The sequence below is a fragment of the Canis lupus genome, chromosome 13, assembly GCF_048164855.1.
Source record: "Canis lupus baileyi chromosome 13, mCanLup2.hap1, whole genome shotgun sequence".
NCBI classification, from domain to species: domain Eukaryota; kingdom Metazoa; phylum Chordata; class Mammalia; order Carnivora; family Canidae; genus Canis; species Canis lupus.
In genome coordinates this window covers 19,657,498-19,677,413 of record NC_132850.1, presented here as the reverse complement: position 1 = coordinate 19,677,413, position 19,916 = coordinate 19,657,498, and the positions used below count along the sequence as shown (strand labels likewise).

General features: G+C 41.9%; 1 protein-coding gene and 1 long non-coding RNA gene across 8 annotated transcripts in view; one reads left to right on the top strand and one right to left on the bottom strand.

Moving 5' to 3' along the window:
- LOC140602756 (uncharacterized) overlaps nt 1–320 on the bottom strand; it is a 46,572-nt gene extending 46,252 nt beyond the window's left edge. For 2 of the 7 annotated variants that reach the window (XR_012005651.1, XR_012005649.1), the window contains exon 1: nt 70–320. This is a non-coding gene — a long non-coding RNA (uncharacterized lncRNA). The remainder of the gene's footprint in view (nt 1–69) is intronic. The other 5 variants (XR_012005650.1, XR_012005647.1, XR_012005648.1 and 2 more) reach the window with 4 other exon arrangements.
- A 428-nt stretch (nt 321–748) lies between these two features.
- Nucleotides 749–19,916, top strand: part of SUPT16H (SPT16 homolog, facilitates chromatin remodeling subunit) — a 42,259-nt gene continuing 23,091 nt past the window's right edge. The window contains exons 1-4 of the mRNA XM_072772786.1: nt 749–1,089; nt 16,639–16,731; nt 18,105–18,275; nt 19,486–19,638. Of these exons, the coding sequence (XP_072628887.1) occupies nt 1,024–1,089; nt 16,639–16,731; nt 18,105–18,275; nt 19,486–19,638 (483 nt within the window). The 5' untranslated portion in view covers nt 749–1,023. The remainder of the gene's footprint in view (nt 1,090–16,638; nt 16,732–18,104; nt 18,276–19,485; nt 19,639–19,916) is intronic.

The following is a 19,916-nucleotide window of genomic DNA, read 5'->3' as shown; positions in this document are numbered from 1 at the left end:
CAAACCCAGTATAAATGTTCATTTTGGGTAATTTCGGTACCACTTTGCTAAAGTGGTTCATGCAGTTACCTTGGGTAGGGCAGACGAGTCACCTGTACTCCGTTAAAGGGTATGTGTCAGTGTAGTCTGTCCAGCTTGCTAAGGTAAAAGCAAGGGAATTATTTAAGTGTAGGCAGATGTTCCAGATTCAAACTCCCAATTTCTTGAGGGAACCACGCACATTCTGTTTGGAATCAACTGAAGTAACGGCGCTTGGGGGAAGCCTGGGAGTGGTCATCGTCCGCGAGAGGAGGAACCTTGTGCCGACCTGGGGGGGCGGGGCGGGGTGGGGTTCTGGGAAGCCCCCGGGGCCACCTGCGGTCCCAGCGCGCAGACGGAGCCTGGGCGTTTTCTTTGCCTTCCTACGGCGAAGTGTTACCGGGAGGGTGGGCTCCTCTCGCCCCGCCGGTGCTCCGTCCCCGCCAGCAGGGATCCCTACAGCCCTGGAGCAGCACGGGTCTTGCTGCCCCAGCACCGCGGGCTCCCGCGCTTCCCGCTTCGCCTCCGCTCGTCGGCGGGTGGGGCCGTTGCGGCGGCGCGCAGGGGCGGGGCGGGCCGGCCCCTCCCCCTCCCCCCGCGGCCCGAAGCCCGAGCGCCGGGAAACCGCGGCGGAGCTGAGAGTAAGGGCGGGGTGCTGCGTCACGTGATGACGTCGCCTCGCGTGCGGCTGTTGCTCAGTTGACCAGAAAACCCCGCGAAAATCTAGACTCTTTTTTTGCGTTGCACATTTTGTTGATTTCCCACTGTATTTCTTCCTCGCCTCCCCCCTAACCTCCGGAGAGACAGGATCTTAAAAAAAAAAAATTTTTTTTAATAAATAAATAAGCCCCCGAGCGCCGTCGGGACCCGGAAGCGGAAAGGGCATCTTTGAGGTCGGTACTTCCGGGTCACTGGGAGAGTGCGGGATTCCGGGGCCGAGAGCGGGTGGCGGATCCGGGACCTCGCGTGATTCTCGGAGCCCGAGCAGGAGCGGCGTCCGTGGCTATGGCTGTGACTCTGGACAAAGACGCTTATTACCGGCGAGTGAAGCGGCTGTACAGCAACTGGCGGGTGAGAGCGCGCCCGGAACCCTCCCCAGGGAGCCCCCTTGTGCCATCCCATAATAGCCCCGTTTCTCGGCGCCCTTTTCTCCCCTTTCCGCCGGGAATTCCCGGGTTCGGCGTCGCGCCCCCGGAGCCGCCACAGGACCGGTCGCCGCAAGCCGCCCCCCTCCCCCCCCCACCCGGGCCCGCGGCCGCCCCGTTCGCGCTTCCCGCCCTGCAAGGGGCATAGCCCCGCAACCCGCGGGCGCGCCCCCGCACACCCACGCGCTCGCCCCGCGTCCCGCCACCAACCCGGCCGCGTCCGCGGAGGGGGGACGGCGCGCAGGGCGTGAGTGTGTGTGCGTGTGTCGCTTGCGGGGGGCTTTCGCTGGAGTTCAAAAAAGGGAAAAGCAAGCAAAATAGTAATCACGAGCAACCGTGTGTTGTAGGCCCTGCCGTGGGTCGCACGGAAGCCTGGAGCTGAGAAGCGGGCGGCTCCAGTAGCGCAGAAACGACGCGATGCCTGGAGCCTCCTTAGTTTTCCTCCCGGGAGCGCATCCGGGGCACGTGTCGAGGAGAAGCGCCGCTGCGGCCCCGGGGCCTTGAAGGTCGGCGCTCGAGCCGCTTGCAAAGCGCCCGCGGTTAACGTTTGCTTTTACCGTAGCGATTGATGGGTTCGTGCGTTTGATTGCATCCCGTGGCGCAGGCCGAGCCGCCTGGCCAGAGCCTGGCCTCCGACCTGTGTCATCCAAAACTCAGAAAGACTTTAAAAGCTTAAAGAGACACGTCCTGGCAGAAATGACCAGTTCCGACCGCAAGTCGCCTTCCAGGGCGATCCTCCGCTGACAGCCGAGCCCGTTCACGCTGGTCGGTTCGTTGCCATTCATCCTAAGGGCTCGCCCCGTCTGTTTCATCTTTTGCCGGTAATCGCATTAGGTCACCGAAAATAAAACGGGCTCTCCCGTGGGCATTTTCATGGAAAGATAAGAGAAAGATGAGGGCTTTATGGCCAGATAGATGCCGAACGTGAGTTTTAACTTACAGATTCTGTTATTGGTTAATTTCCGGCGCGTGTCTGGCCTCTCCTATTCACTGTTGACATTTTTAAATTCGAACGTGATCCACGTTAGAAAAACTCTAAAAGGCTACAGCGTCTTTTTTTTGTTTTTTTTTTTTTTTTAAGATTTTACTTGTTTGTTTATTTAAGACTGAGAGGGAGAGGCAGGCTCCATGCAGGGAGCCGGATGTGGGACTCGATCCTGGCACCCCGGGATCACGCCCTGGGCCAAAGGCGGACGCTCAACTGCGGAGCCCTCCGGGCGTCCCGGCTGCAGCGTCTTCTGAAGATTAATAAGTGCAAGGGTGCTACGGTAGTAAATCAGAAGCCCCCTCCCCTGCCCCCAGCCTCTGAAATTGCACACCTTGGATGTGGAGGGTGTTTGTAGTCCCGGTGGTACAGAGTTTATCAAGTCACTCTTCACCTGCTATAGACCATTCACAAAAGCCAAGATGAGCCTGGAGCCCGGTTCCCTTAGGCGGTAGAGAAATGCACAGCAGGAGACTGGGAGGAGCTCCAGGCCTGAAGACTGGCCGACAAAAGCTAGTAGCAAGTGTCAATCTTGGCCCTTGTTTTTTGTCTGTTTCTCAAAAATCATTAAAATTTATCCTGGCCCTCCTACTTACTATGTTAGAATGTTAGAAATTTCTTTATTATTATTTATTAAGGACCAGCTTAATACTGCAGAAAATTTCAAATCACCCTTCCACAACCCATTCTACCTTTCCCCCACCGAAATTCTTGATAAAGAGCTTTTCAAGTGAAGACACGGACTCTTTTTTCTTCTGTATAAAACTTTATCAAATAAAGGCAAAGAACTGTGTGCATCTTGGTGTAAAACGCTTGCCCACGGCTGTGGAAAGTGTCTGCCCAGGCTCCTTTCACTGTCCAGGTCCTGAAAGACTTGCTCATGAACTGTCTCTTCACAAAGCAAGTCCACCACTTGCTTGGCTTACCATTCTGAGGGTCAAAAACTTTCTCACAAAGACTCAGTCCAGTCTCTTGTCTCAGCTGCTGTAAGTAGGCCCTCATCACCTCATCTTCCTGTTTGTTTGCAGGTTTGGCATAAATTGCATTAAGTGGAAAACCAGGCTCTCCAGGAATGGGGAAATTAGTGATTCCCAGTGTATACATTTCTTTTTCACCTTGGCTTTTGGAATTACACTTTTGGAGTTTCTTGAGACACTCAGAAATGTAGAGTGTTATATATATCAAGGTTCTATCGGCTTCATTCTTAATCTCATAGTTTTTGAAGAAGACATTGGCCTTGAAGTAATAAATGGCTTCATCCACAATATCTGTATCTTTTGCTAAACAGGACCCAAGAGGGGGGTGGAGGCAGACTTTGAAGAGGTATATTGGATGTTAATGCTGTTATATGAAGTTACGAGCCAAGTCCATACAAAACGTACTCACTAGCAAAACTTGTGGCTCATTATTACCAAAATCTTATTTGAATAAACCTTCTGCTTTCTTGTAACTGTCAGTTTGAAGAACTATGCCCCGAACCCACCTGTAGAATTCCTCTCTGCTTGCGCAGCCTTTCCCGGTTACAGGACTTCCATTCTCCTCTGCTTAAGCAGAGATCTTGGTAGTCTGGCGTGAATTCTGTTTGCTTATTCTCTTGGCTGTAGCGGAAAGATAATGAAATACATATAGGTGTATACTATACTCATTTTTTGCACTTTTTCCTTTTTTAATGAAACTAGCATCGAGATAAGAGACAAACTTGCTGTATGAGTCCCAAGCTTTGTGTGGTCAACACTCCTCTTCAGAGAAATAGCCACTATGGCAAAGATTCACAAACTAGGAAATTAGTTGGTGCCACTAACTTTTTAGTTTAGAGAACCTTCAAACGTAGAGTTTTCAGAGTTGGTAGCTCCAACTCTCTTCAGCCACAGAGTAGTAGAGAACTGAAAAACTACTAACTTTAAATTGTTTTGTTTTTAAGAACAGGAGTTAATGTGGCTCCTAATCTCCCTTATCTGCACATTGAGTCTGGGTTAGATACATATTATGAGGTTACTGCGAGTAAAATATTTCCGTTTTTTTTTTTTTAAGACTTTATTTATTTGAGAGAGAGCACGTGCATGTGGGAACAGGGAGAGGGAGAGAATCTCAGACTCCACGCCTAGTGTGGAGCCCGCTGCCTAGTTTGATCTCACAACCCTGAGATCATGACCTGAGCCGAAATCGAGTCAGATGCTTAACCAACTGAGCCACTCAGGGGTCCCAGTAAGATATTATTTCTTAATTACAACTTTTATAACTTACACCCTAAAAATAGTTGTAGCGTCACATACTGATGTTTGGAAATTTCTAGAACATCAATGAGAAACAGTGTCATTTGAGAGATGAGAAAAAAGGCTGAGTCAAAAATAAGGAAATCTACGTAGTGACTAGAACTTACACTGTTGTATGGCTGTGCTTGGATGTTTGAGTCTGGTCCAGATCTGCCTCTTATTTTTTTACATTAGAACTGCTGCAGGCAGAAAGAGTTTGCAGCCCCTATTTCTGTGTTAGTAAACTCCAGGTGGTAGTGATGGGTCATGAGACGGGGCTGTGGGCTGCTCCTGTGGCCTCTTAACTGGGTCCTTATTCAAAGCTCCCAGCCTCTTGAGCATTGTGATCCTTTTTAACCAGATATTATGATTAGTATGTATGGGGTATGAGGTGAAGGAGGTTAGTCAGCGTTGTGCAGTCCCAGCGTTTCGAAAACCAAGGGAAACGATATCCAGGCAAACCTGTAGCCCATTTGAGACCTAACTCTTAGGACATCCTGCTGTAAGTGAACCTTGACTTCAATCATCTGTCTTTTATCCCAAAAGAAGTCCGTAAAATGTCAGAATGTGCAGCTATTTTCAAAAGAAATGCTGATCCGATGCATTCGTTCACTTGTGTATGGCACCGGTCCAGACTGAAGTGGTCGGTGGCTCTAACCCTAAACAGAAATTTTGTGCCTGTTGAGAAAACTATATGCCATATTGTCTGTGCTTCTCTCCGTTGCCACTTGCTGGCTCTGCTGATTTTCATCACGGACAAGTTTCTTGTTCTGGGTTGCTCTCCAAAACCAGGCAGTTACCTTCTATGGCTTAAGAAGGTTCGTTAAGATACAGGCAATTCCCACGCTGCTTTCAGCAAGATAATGGGTTCCTTCTACCCATCCCATTTTTCATGGCTCTTTTATTTTGAGGGAGATAGAAAAAGGCGTAAGTGGTGCATAGGTCTCTTGACTTCAAGAAAGAGGAGAGCTGGATGGAAATAAACCTCTGGTTGGGGTTTGTTTATTCTTGCCTGTTCAACTTTTATAGTCTACTCTACTTACCCACTTTCTTAGATTTATTTTTTATCCCTGTTACCAAGTGTGGTGCCCGGCAAGTAGTAGGCACACAGTGAACAGTGGAGACAGTTTTTGAGCTTTGATGTATCCCTTTCTTGGTCTCAAGAGACTTCTGTCCAGGCTACGTATAGGTGGCTGTAAGTCCTTTTCCTGGAACTGTTCACCTGTTGTTCCTATGTAATTATTCTCCAGGTTGCCTTGGTTGGATGATGAATTATATCCTAGCTATAACAAGGGACTTCAGAAATGTTTCAAAGAAGTTAGTTCCTATGCTGCAGTATTTCCCCAACTTTTATCATTCTGATGTCACCTTCACAATTTTTCCTCTTTCCTCGTTAACTATATGTACCTTGCACTTTATTTTATTTTTTTTAAGATTTTATTTATTTATTTGAGAGAGAGAGCACAAGCAGGGGAGGGGCCGAGGCAGAAGCAGACTACTCGTTGAACAGGGAGCCTAAACCTGGGGCTCCGTCGCCTCCATCGCCTCCATCCCAGGATCTCAGGATCTCAGGATCATGACCTGAGCCAAAGGCCGGCGCTTAACTGACTGCACCGCCCAGGTGCCGCTGTACCTTGTACTTTAAAAATTGCTTTTAATCAAGTAATACATACACAATGGGGCGCCTGGGCAGCTCAGTCAGTTAAGCATCCTACTCTTGATTTTGGCTCAGGTCTTGATCTCAGGCTCATGAGTTCAATCTCCACTCCCAGCATGGAGCTTACTTAAAGAAAAAAAAAAAAAGTAATACAAGTATAGGTTTTTAAAAACCAGTCACCTGCCCCAGAAGCGATGGCTTTTAGTTCTTCTGTTTCATGTTTTGAAATACTGTCTATATACTGTTACTTCTTGGGTTGTCAGTTTTAGATATTAACTGTTGTTTTGGTAGTTTTAGATTTAAATTTGACTTTTCTGTAGCACCACACTTGTTTTCACTTCCCTACCTCCTAATACTTTCTAAATCTCTTCCTCACACATAATTATGAAGAGCTTCCAACATACAGAAAAGAAAGAATTTTATAGTGAACACCTTGTGTACCCACCACCTCGATTAAGTTAACATGTTATTATGCTTGCTTTATCACATCCATCCCTCTTGATAAATGTTTTTCACAATTTTTGTTAAAATCAGTCGTCCATTTACATTTTTATGCTCATGTAGATGAAGTAATAGAATACAGTTACCTTTCCTTTTCTACACAGTTTTTCATTTTTCCTAACTCTAGTGACTGCCTAAATTTTCCTTTTTTTTTTTTAAATATCCCTAACCCTAACTTTTTCCTGCAGTTCTGTCATAATCTTTTTTTTTTTTTTTAAAGATTTTATTTATTCATGAGAGACACAAAGAGAGAGAGGCAGAGACACAGGCAGAGGGAGCAGCAGGCTCCATGCAGGGAGCCCGATGCAGGACTCGATCCCGGGTCTCCAGGATCAGGCCCTGGGCTGAAGGTGTCGCTAAACAGTTGAGCCACTAGGCTGCCCATGTTCTGTCATAATCTTATCAATCTTTCCTTTTAAAATACTCACACTTGTCAGATATTTTATTAATTCTGTTTGTTTTTTTTTTAACCACCAACACCATCCACCACCACCCCCAGCCTTATTACATTATATTGTTCTATCTGTGCAGGTTGTTCTCCAAGCCCCTTGAACTTGGGACTTTCCAATGTTGGGTCCTCTGTGTCCTACAACCCTTGTCTTGATTTGTTTTTTTCTGTGTTAGAGCATTTCCTCCAAGAGCTTCCTAAGAAAGGTTATAGAGAATATATTTTCCAGAGCTGTTGTGTGCCTCACTCTATCTTCACTTTTGGTTGGTAATATAGCTCAGTGGGAATAAAATTCAAGGTTGAAAAATCTCTCAGAATTCACCTCAGAATTGCAAAGCTACTGTTTTTCAGTCTTGAGACTTTCAGTATTACTTTTCAGAAGACGGATGGGTCTCTTTCCTGATGGCGTATATATGGTCTGCTCTCTCAGAAACATTTAGAATCATCTCTTATCCCTTGGGTTTTGAAATTTCACTGCCTTGGTAGGAGTCTTTTTTTTTTTTTTTTTTCTCCTCCTTTTATTGAGTTGAGAAGTCAGGGGCCCATTTAGTCTCAGGACTCGGTGATAGAAGCATTCGTTGGTTACTTTTTTCCCTCCATTTCCTTAGTGGTCTCTTTTGTTTTCCCCCGAAATTCCTATTCAGGAGGTTTAGATCTCTTGGCTTAAGTTTGGTGATTATCTTTGTTGGTTTATTTCTTTCTCTTTTTCCAGTATTGTTTCTTAACTTTATTTTCCCACTTTTTATTGAATTTTCAAAAAATTTTAGGTATTTTAAAGTTCACTCTTGTCCTCTATTTTGTTGTTTCATTGATGTGCTATATTTATTATTTTATAGGAGATGTTTTTATTTTTATCTTCTCTCCTCTGTCTTGTCTGTTTCCTCTGGGTTTCCTTGCTTTCTTTCTTAAATATTGACAGCTTCACAAAAACCAAAATAAGGCTTGGCTACCCATCCGTATTAATAATAAGATAAGAAACTGGCAGCTGTGCGTGAATGGGGCCTCTCAACTAGTTCGGTTTAACTGTAGAGTGAATAGGCTCACTCACTCCGTGACGGACCCCCAGATGTCAGCATCTCAAGTGTTCTCTCTGAACTCAGGATGTGCAAAGAAAAACTCTCTCAATTCTTTTCTTTGGGATAGTCATTTCCTATTATGGTCATTCAAAGTACAGACTTTCATTTAATTTTCTAAAAATTACTTGCCTTCTGCTAGGCCTAATATTTGAGTCTACAGCCTTTTTGAGCCCTTTTTTTTTTTTTTCAGAGAATAAAGTCTTTATGCATAGAGATTAGGTGTTGTGTCAGGGCTTCCAAGAACTGCGTGGGGTGGGGGTAGGGGGGTCCCTCTCTTAAGCTTACTGACCAGACCTCTTGTTTTTAGTCCTGAACTCCTTCAAGTACAATGTGTACCCCATTCCCTTTCCGTGCTACTTGGTGCCTCCTAAGTTCAGTGTTTGAGGTATGCATATCTACTGATACCTTACCAGTGAGAATGCTTGTCAGGCATTCTTGGGGTGTAACTACCACAGCTCTGCTTAGTCATTTTCCCACTCTTTGTCCTCTTCATCTTCCAAAAAACTGTTGAACTCTTTAAACCTAAATATATTCAGAAATGATACTTTACATCACTATGAATGGAAAATTGTGTCACTCTCCAAAAATAAAAAGTAGCTGTTAAAAAAAATTAAGATAGGGATCCCTAGGTGGCGCAGTGGTTTGGCGCCTGCCTTTGGCCCGGAGCGTGATCCTGGAGACCCGGGATTGAATCCCACGTCGGGCTCCCTGCATGGAGCCTGCTTCTCCCTCTGCCTGTGTCTCTGCCTCTCTGTCTCTCTCTGTGTGACTATCATGAATAAATAAATAAAATCTTTTAAAAAATAAATAAAAAATAAAAAGATAATGTAATCATAGCAGCGTTATTAAATTGTAGCAAGTGTTAAGGACTAGCATTAAACATATACAATCTTCTTTAAAATTCTATTTATGTTTTTATTTTAATTCCAGTATAGTTAACATACAGTGTTATATTAATTTCAGGTGTACAGTATAGTGATTCAGCAATTCTGTGTTACTCCATTTTCTTCATAAGTGTACTCTTCATCCCATCACTTGTTTTACCAAACCCCACCCACCCACCCACATCCCTTCTGGTGACCTCTATAGTTAAGAATCTGTATCTGTGTTTGTCTCTTTTTTCCTTTACTTGTTTGTTTTGTTTCTTACATTCCACATTGGAGTGAAATCATGTGGTATTTGTCTTTCTCTGACTTATTTCACTTAGCATTATATTATCTAGCTCTGTCCATGTCATTGCAAATGGTAAGATTTCATTCTTTTTCATAGCTGTGTATGTATATATATCTCCTGCATCTTCTTTATTCATTCATCTATTTATGGACCCTTGGTGGCTTCCCTAATTTGGTTATTGTAAATAATGCTGCAATAAACATAGGGGTACATATATCCTTTCAAATGGTGTTTTCATATTTTGGGGGGTTAAAAACCCAGTAGCATGATGACTGATCGTAGGATATTTCTGCTTTTAACTTTTTGAGGAACTCCCTACTGTTGTCCACAGTGGCTGCACCAGTTTGCATCCCCACCAGTAGTGTACAAGTGTTCCTTTTTCTCCACATCCGCCAACACTTGTTTCTTGTATTTTTTATTTTAGTCATTCTGACAGGTGTGAGGTGGTATCTCATGATTTCGGTTTGCATTTCCATGATGATCAGTGATGTTGAGCATCTTTTTTTTTTTTTTTTAAACACTTCTCTTCCTTTTATTTTTTTATTTTTTAATTTATTTATGGTAGTCACAGAGAGAGAGAGAGAGGCAGAGACATAGGCAGAGGGAGAAGCAGGCTCCATGCACCGGAAGCCCGACGTGGGATTCGATCCCGGGTCTCCAGGATCGCGCCCTGGGCCAAAGGCAGGCACTAAACCGCTGCGCCACCCAGGGATCCCTGAGCATCTTTTTATATGTCTGGTGCCCATCTGTATGTCTCCTTTAGAGAAATGTCAGTTCATGTCTTCTGCCATTTTTAATTAGATTATTTTTTATGTGTTGAGTTTGGATACTAACCCTACCTATATCAGATATGTCATTTGTAAATATCTTTTTCAACAGATAGTCTTGATATGATCGAGTGGATTTAAAAAGAAAAATCTAACTTTTTTTGCTCTGTAATTGAATATTTAGAGCCACATCTGGATCATCTAAAATCATCTCCTATATGGGTTGTACACACACTTTCAGAAAGTCTGTTGTACTGTACATATTCTGTGCCAATAATGCAATCAACAGCTAATCTTTGACACCAGTAACTGTAGTGTTGTGGTATGTAGTGAATTTTTAACAAATAGCCTTTTGGTCTGTAATAATAATGATGACAAATACATAGTAATTAACTGTGAGCTACACACTGTTCAGAGCCCTTTATATACATTAGCTCATTTAATTCTTGCAGCATTGTTTATGATTGAAGAGAGTGGAGCATATCAATGTTAAATCACAGTGAGTGGTGAGATCAACGATTCAAACCCAGGCAGTCTGTTTACAGAGTGACCCCTTACCAGGAGACATTGGTGCCTCTCTAAATACAGAAGACAGACCTTGAAACGTATTGCTTGCAGTTGCTGAAGAAATTTCTGTTAATTTTAAGAAGTCACCAATGCTAACATCTTACCTGAAAAGTTTGTCAAAAGACTCATAGGTAAAAATCAGAAACCTTCCAAGGGATTCGTTTTTATCTTTAGGATCCTAATGAAATCCTCATCTGATTTGTTAACTGAAAAAGAGAGAGATGGTAGGAAAAGTAAAACTTTTATCTGATACTCTGTAAGAACTGTATGCTAATGGGAAGTATGTATTTTACATTTAATATCTGTATTTTAATTAGGCTTTCAGCACTTTTTAAAAAGTCTAAATGATCATGAGTGTGAGGACTGCTTCCATCCTTTGTGTGGGAGTTCTACTGTGCTGGGTCGGGACCAGGGTTTTGAATGTGGTGATGCGTAGTGTACATCAGGTTGTATCGTGAGGATTACAAATAATAAACGCAAGGAACGTAAAAAGGGGGGCTGCTCAGTAAATACTGTTATTCCCTCTGAAACACCCATTTCAGCAAGACTTGGATGTCAGGTGGACCAAACAGACTGGAAGGCGGCAGAATTTGGAGACAGAAAGAGTTTGGTGAACGTTGAAAATCTGCACAGCAGGGGCCACTGCTGCAGATGGCCCATCTAGGAAGGGGGCACTGAGCTCACAAGTCCAGATTTGACAGGCTCGCGTCTGAGTTCTGCAGATCAGCCCAAGCAGAAGAGAGCATGTGGGGATTTGGGGCCATTTAAGCAGCACAGAGGTGAGCCCCAGCTCCCTCCAGGAGCCAGGCTGGCGCTGGGCGTTGGGGGTGGGCTGGTCCTGGGACAAGGTGCTGGTGGCCTTGTAGTATTTTTCTTTTTCCTTTATTCAACCAGTTCACTCCACTCTTATATTTTAAAACAAAGCCCCGGCAGCCCCGGTGGCGCAGCGGTTTAGCGCCGCCTGCAGCCCAGGGTGTGATCCTGGAGACCCTTGGATGAGTCCCACTTTGTGCTCTCTGCGTGGAGCCTGCTTCTCCCTCTGCCTGTGTCTCTGCCTCTCTGTGTGTGTGTGTCTCTATGAATAAATAAATAAAATCTTTAAAAAAATAAAAAATAAAAAAAAACAAAGCCCAACATAATTTAATCTGAAAATATATTTTATATATAACACGTAATAGAAATATTTTACATTATTATATATTACGTTACTTCAGGTAACTTAGGCAAGTTTTATAAACAAATAACTAAAAATCTTCCATAGTTTCAGTTGTGATCTGTACAAGGTGTTTGTACTCATGTGGTTTGAAAATACAAAATGACATCTCAGATTTTGCTGTCCAAAATATTTGGTTTTATTGTAATCCTTTTCACTGAATCACATTTTAAGAAAATATTTTTCTAAATTCATGGTCTTTAAATATCTAAAATTCTCCTGTTAATACATTTCTCAAATTAAAAAAAAAATTTTTTTTTTAATTAAAAAAAAAAGGGGATCCCTGGGTGGCGCAGCGGTTTGGCGCCTGCCTTTGGCCCAGGGTGTGATCCTGGAGACCCGGAATCGAATCCCACATCGGGCTCCCGGTTCATGGAGCCTGCTTCTCCCTCTGCCTCTCTCTCTGTGTGTGTGTGACTATCATAAATAAATTTTTAAAAAAATAAAAAAAAATACATTTCTTTCCTGGGTTAGAGCCCACTGGTTCTTGTGAAGAATCAATCAAGAACTTTCTGTGAAATGGTCAGAGCAGCTGGGTTCCAAGAGAAATTAGGATTCACCCTCGCATCTTTGTGATTGGCATTAGAAAACTAGGCATTTTATACACAATAAAATCCATAGGATAGTTGAGTTTGTTTCTGCATCTGCATGAAAAAACTGAATATGTGGGCCTTTTTTTCCTCATTCTCTTTTCTTTTCCCTCCCTTCCTTCCTTCCTTCTATCCATTTGAGGGAAGGAGAGAGAGAGAGAGAGAGTGCGAGTTATGAGTTTACCTGTGTGCACATGCAGGAGCCCAGGCAGGAGGAGGGACAGAGGGAGAAGCCAACTCCCCACTAGGCTCACTCCCAGGACCTCAGGATCTTGACCTGAGTTGAAGGCAGATGCTCAACCAACTGAGACACCCAGGCACCCCCTCTCTCCATATTTTCAATCTGACTGAGATCCCTTTGGATGATTTTCCCATGTTACTAGTGATTAAGTTACATGATTATACTCTTTGTATACTTTTAAGAAATGTATCACTATGTATTTTGAATTCTTATACGTGTTGATACCTTTTTCCTTGTTGAAAAATTTTGACTGGAGTAAGACTTCAAGTATCAAAAAATACTAAAATGGACTTTCTAATTAATTTCAGTGGCATTTTTTGCAAACACATACTGTAATCCCAGTGGGGCGGGGGGGGGGGAGATTATATTGATCTGTATCTAGAACGTGTAAGCATTAAATATAGGCAAGTGCCTGTTGTTAATTTTTGGAGATTCAAGGTAGCGGTACTAGTATTGCCACAAAATCCATGTTTACTGAAAAATTGGAGCATATGTAGGAAAAAATGGGATCAGTGGACCGTTGATCTGTTGGTTTGTATCTAGAACATGTAAGCATTAAATATAGGCAAGTGCCTATTGCAAATTTTGGGGAGATTCAAGGTGTAGTGGTACTAGTATTGCCACAAAATCCATGTTTACTGAAAAACTGAAGCAAATGTAGCAAAAATCGGAAGAGGACAGAATGTTGAATGCCAAAATTACTTTATTACTGCTGTGTCATAGGAATCCTATAATACAGTGGTTCTCAAGCTCTGATAGCAGGACCCCAAAGAGCCTTTCTTTGTATTGGTTGCATCAAGTATACAGAGAAAATCTGGCCTCACACATACATCAAGCTGGAAGCGGGGAGGATATTTTAATAACCTTTTTAGATAATTATGACTATTCTTTGATACATTAAAACTTGAGAAGTGGTAATGTTTTATTTTTTAAAGATTTTATTTACTTGAGAGAGAGTATGCACATGCACAGGCAAGGAGAGGGAGGGAGGCAGAGGGAGAGGGAATCCTCAAGCCAACCCCCTGCTGAGTGAGGAGCCTGACACTTGGGGCTCAATCCCAGGATCCCAGGATCATGACCTGAGCCAAAGACATGCCCAACAACAACTAAGCCACCCAGGCGCCCCAGAGTGGTAATCTTTTAAAAGTTAGTTGTAATGTGGAATTTGAAACCACAACCTTCTACTTTTTATACTCCAGTTACTGTACCTTTGATCCTTTACCTGTGGATGAGTTTGTAATATCATGCATTGGTTCTCTCAGTTGTGCAGATATTCTAAATGTTAAACATTCCATTATATGATATCAAAGAATCGTGTATGTTAATATCACCACTAACAGGGAAACTAAGTTCACAGTGGTGAATCAGTTATTTCAGAATTCTAATTTTTGCTTAAAAACTTTAAATTTTATCAACTACATAAGACATCATTTTCCTTGAAGTAACAGACTCACTTCATTTTCAAGTAAATGTATGCTAGATACCCAGGTCGGCCTAAATGGCTTCTTCAACTTGTTATTCAAATGATTGTAAAGTTTTCCTTAAGACAACCATCATACTTCAGTTTGCACACAGAAGTGCTTTGTGTATACTTCCCATTTCTTTACACAGAATATTGAAAATACATCCTCAAGGTTTGGGATTTCTTACTATAATCATTTTTGCTGCATCAAGGACATTCTTAGAGAAGCTGCTCGTATCCATCCCCCCCACCCCCCTTCCATGAGAGTGCAGTAGTAAAGAATTACTTGGGTGCCACTGCCTTGATTCATGCAAAGGCACTGGCCATTTTTAACTACCATTGTTTTTGCATAATCACTGAGAACTAATTATAAAACTTTACCAACTTGAAAGAAAACATTTTCTCACTGACAATCAGTAAGGGAATGCATGGTTTCTACCTAGCAATTTCTTAGTTATATATTTTGTTGTGGTAGAGAAATTCAATAGAAACCTCAATTGGGGGGATCCCTTGGTGGCTCAGCGTTTTAGCGCCTGCCTTCGGCCCAGGGTGTGATCCTGGAGTCCAGGGATCGAGTCCCGCATCAGGCTCCCTGTGTGGACCCTGCTTCTCCCTCTGCCTGTGTCTCTGCTTCTCTCTCTCTCTATCTCTCTCTCTGTGTGTCTCTCATGAATAAATAAAGTCTTAAAAAGGAAAAAGAAACCTCAATTGGTATTATATTTGGATTCTTACTGGCAACCAGAAGCCTTGACAGGTGAAGAATCTTATGTATGTGTTTTTCTCGACTTTGTGGGGGAAGTTAAAGATGTGACCTTCTAGCCCGTAATTACCAGTCGTGATCTTATTGAGCTATTCAAGGGTAGCTCATGGTTGAAGGACTCCTACTTCTCAATTTCAAAACTGATAACAAAGCTCCAATAACCAAAATGACGTGCTATTAGTGTAAAGGTAGACACATAGATAATGTAATAGAATTGAGAATCCAGAAATAAACCTTTACATTTGTATCATTTGTTTTTTGTTTTATTTAGATTTATGTGTTTATTTGAGAGAAAGTGCATGCAAGTGAGGGGAGAAGAGGGAGAGAGAAAGAACTCCCCGCTGAACTCGGAGACTGAGGCAGGTCTTGATCTCATGACCCTGAGATCCTGATCTAAGCTGAAACCAAGAGTCATACACTTAAACCAGCTGAGCCACCTAGGCCCCCCAGGACAGTTCAATAAAGGAAAGAACGGTCTTTTCAAACTGGATATCCTTATTCAAAAAAAGGAAGTTAGGACCTTTCTGTACACCATTCACAAAAACTAACTCAAAATCAATAATTAGATCTAAATATTAGAGCTAAAACTAAACTGCTGTAGAAATAACAGGTAAATCTTTGTCTCTGGATTAGACAAAGGCTTCTTAGGTATGAGATGAAAGCACAAGAAAATAATTTGGACTCAATTTTTATTTCTTAGGACAACATCATTATGAAAGTGAAAGAATCCACTGAAAGGTGAAAAATTTTCAAGTCCTATCTGATAAGAGACTTGTATCTGGAATATAAAAGGAACTCTTACAATTAATAAAGCAGTAATTCAGTTATAGAATGGGCAAAGGATCTGAATAGGCCCTTAAAGGTATACAGATAGCCTATAGTCATGTGAAAAGGTGCTTGGCATCATTAGCGGTCAGGGAAATGCAAATCAAAACTACAGTGAGATAGTACATCACACCCAATGGATGGCTCTAATAAAAAAAAGTCAAGTGTTGGTCAGAATATGGAGAATTTGGAACCCTAATAGCTTGCTGTTGAGAATATAAAATGATGTAGTCACTTTGGAAAACAGTCTGGTTAAATTGTTATCTTTAAAAAGTCAAACATAGAATTAAATTAAACATATGACCTAGCAGTTCTTCACTTAGGTATATACTCAAGTATGTCTACACAAAAACTTACATGAGTGTTTATAGCACCATTCATAGTAGCCAAAAAATGGCAACAACCCAAATGTCCAGCAGTTGATGAATAGATACAATGTGGTAGATCCATACAGTGGATTGTTATTCAGTGACAGAGAGGACAAAGTACTGACACATGCCACAGCATGGGTGAGCCTTGAAAGCATGTTAAGTAAAAGCCAGACAAAGGCCATTTATATGAAATGTCCAGAATAGATAGACAAATCCGTAGAGACAAATTAGATTAATGGTTGCCTATGGCTGGGAGGAGATGTAGAGTGATCGCTCACGGGTTTCATTTTGGGAGATGAAAATGTTCTAAAATTAGATTGTGGTGGTTACATAACTCTGAATACACTAAAACCATTGAATTGTACACTTTAAATGGATGAATTGTGTGTGCATTCTCTCTCAGGAAAGCTGTTTAACAAATAGAGTAACTAATGACTGTGAGGCTGCCAAGGAAACGTGTACCTTAAAGTTGGAATTTTTATTAGGAAAAAAAATATATATATACCCTGGGTAAATACTGAACTCTGCATTCCAGTTTTTCTAGGATAAAAAGAAAATGACCAAATTACCCACTCTTTACTTTTCAGAAAGGAGAAGATGAATATGCCAACGTTGATGCCATTGTTGTATCAGTGGGTGTTGATGAAGAAATTGTTTATGCCAAATCAACTGCCTTACAGGTAAGAGGTTTATGGCAGTCTCAGCCCTGAGAGTCATTGAATCATCACCTGCACTGTTCAGTGTGGTAGTCACTAGCCACATTAAAACTGTAATTCCTCAAAAAAAAAAAATGTAATTTCTCAAGCCCAAGTCTCGAGTACTTGGTACTGGCTACCATGTTAGAGCAGGTAGAGAGTATTCCATTCTCACTAAAAGTTCAGTGGACCAAAAAAAAGAAAAAAGGAAGATTTAAAAACTTAAACACATCCTTATATAAAAAGAAACAACTATATTTCAACTAAAAAAAGGAACATAAAAGTTTACTGGAGAGTGCTGATTTAGAACATAAGGACAGAGAAGTCTGTATAGTTTCCTATTTTTAAAAATTGTATTAGAGCTTGGGCATGAGTGGGGGGGAGGGGCAGAGGGAGAAAGAAGCAGACTTCCCTCCGAGTGTGGGACAGGACGCATGGCCTGATCCCTGGACCCCAAGATCATGATTTAGCCTAACCGAGTGACCCAGGCGCCTCAGTTAGTCTTCAGGGGCGCAGCATTTTTGAGGTCTCTGCTAAAAATAGAGTCTAGCCCATGGTGCAGAATTTGCTAGAGCTCTAGCCATTACATCTACAATCTAAACAAAGAATGGAAAACGGGAAAAAATGGAGACTTTCTTCTCTTTATAAGGAAACTTGCTTAAAGTCCCACTTCTACTTATAACATATTGGCCAGAACTTAATGGTCATACTTAGCTGTGACCAAAGAGGAGAAATAGTCTTAATGCTGAGTAACTGTGCCCAGCTGACAATCCCATCTTTCTGAGGAAGCAGAAATGAATAATTGGTAGGCAACTAGTAGTCTTTGGGGTAGGTAGAATGTGCAATTGCCTGATGTGCTACTGTCCCTGGTTTTATGCATTTCTGTCCTACTAAACCATATAGTTCCTATAAACATGAAACATCCAGATGAATTGATGGTCTTTATTATGGAATATTTCAAACATCAAAGTAGATAAAAGACTATATTGAACTCCCATGTACCCATTATCCATTGCCAGCTCTTAGCCAGTTTCATTTTATTTGTATCCACATATACATTTTTTCCCCTAAGATTTTATTTATTTATTCACGAGTGAGAGAGAGAGAGAGGCAGACAGAGACATAGGTAGAGAGAGAAGCAGGCTCCCTGCAGGGAACCTGATGTGGGACTTGATCCTAGGACCTCGAGATCACACCCTAAGCCAAAGGCAGGTGCTCAACCACTGAGCCTCCCATGTGCCCCCACATCTACATTATTTTGAAGTTCATTCCAGATATTTTATAAATATTTCTGAATAAGTATATATTGCTTTTTTTTTTTAATTTGTAAATACTGTTACCGTTATTGTCTCCTATAGACATGGCTCTTTGGTTATGAACTAACTGATACTATCATGGTCTTCTGTGATGACAAAATCATCTTTATGGCCAGCAAGAAGAAAGTGGAGTTTTTAAAACAGATTGCCAACACTAAGGGCAATGAGAATGCTAACGGAGCCCCTGCGATCACACTGCTGATAAGGGAAAAGGTCAGAACTAATAATGTATCAAAAAAGAAAAAAAAAGAATGTATCATAAATGTGAAAGAATGTTTAAAAGTGATGAACAGAAATGCCCTCTAGGAATTTAAAAGGATACAGGGGATGATTTTAGCTGACTGTGGTTGTAATTTGTCACATCTTTGTTGTGTTTGTTAGAAAAAAAGTTCAATAACCCTGTCCTGCAGCAAAACATACAGGCTGTGATAGTCTGTTGAACATTCACTTTATCTGTGCATTATTGAGAATACTGTCCACTTGTTTTCATCTTAGTTCCTTCATCAGAATAACTTTATTAGAATTTTTTTAAGTAGTCTCTACCTCTAACATATGGCTGGAACTCAAACCCCTGAGATTAAGAGTCATATGCTCTGTTGCCCTAGCCAGCCAGGCGCCCCTACAGTAAATAACTTGAAATATCTTTTTTTTTGTTTTAAGATTTTATTTATTCATGAGAGACACAGAGACGTAGGCAGAAGGAGAAGCAGGCTTCCCAAAGGGAGCCCGATGTGGGACTCCATTCCAAAGCTACAGGATCATGCCCTGAGCTGAAGACATACGCTCAACTGCTGAGCCACCCAGGAGTCCCAACTTTAAATATCCTTAAGGAAACTGAGCTTTACCTCATTTTCAGTTTTTATCACATGTGATTTTTTTTTTTTTAAGATGTATTTGAGGGAGAGTGCATGTGAGTGTGTTGTGTGGATGTGCAATGTAAGGGAGATTCAGAGGAGGGGGGTGTGCTGGCACCAGGGAGGGAGGAGAGTCTTAAGCAGACTCCAGGCTGAGTGCAGAGCCTGACACGGGGCTCAGTCTCATGACCCAGAAAGCATGGCCTGAGCTGAGACGGACGCTTAACCTACTGTGCCACCCAGGCACCCCACATGTGATCTTTCTGTCGTCCTTTCTGTCTGACATTTTTTCTCAGAATATTGTTTACCTGTATGAATGTTTTAGCTGTTCCTGAAGAAAAAGAATAGTAGGTCAACTTATGTGGCACTTCAGTATGTAAAAATATCCAAAGAAATTTTGTGTTAACTTTTAGTGTGTTATAGTCTACTCCAAGGAAGTAGATGGGGCATAAGGAGAGAATTTATTCTTTCTATGGTTCCAAATATTCATCTCTTCCTGTTACTAGTATAACATAGATATCTAGTTCTAAAACTAATTAACAAACCCCTTTTTTTCTTTGTGGCAATAGAATGAAAGCAATAAGAGCAGCTTTGACAAAATGATTGAAGCCATTAAAGAAAGCAAGAATGGCAAGAAGATTGGAGTGTTCAGCAAAGACAAATTCCCTGGAGAGTTTATGAAGAACTGGAATGACTGCCTCAACAAAGAGGGCTTTGACAAAGTAAGAATACTCTGGGAAACCAGCAAATTGAGAGTTGAGAAGACAAAAGTGTGGCAGGCTTCCATAACAGATAGTGTAAAGTATTTGTTTGGGGGAAACTGTGTATTCCTTCACATTTCCATTTTTCATTCTGCTTGGCTGAGCCAGTAAGCCAGTTTGACTTTTCAGTCAGGGATGAGGCATTGGGAAGATAGTTCTGCTATTTCAGGGGGAAACAGAAAAATCTCTTATCCAGAAAGTGTCTGTGTATATACATATTTTCTCCCTGCTGTCCTGCC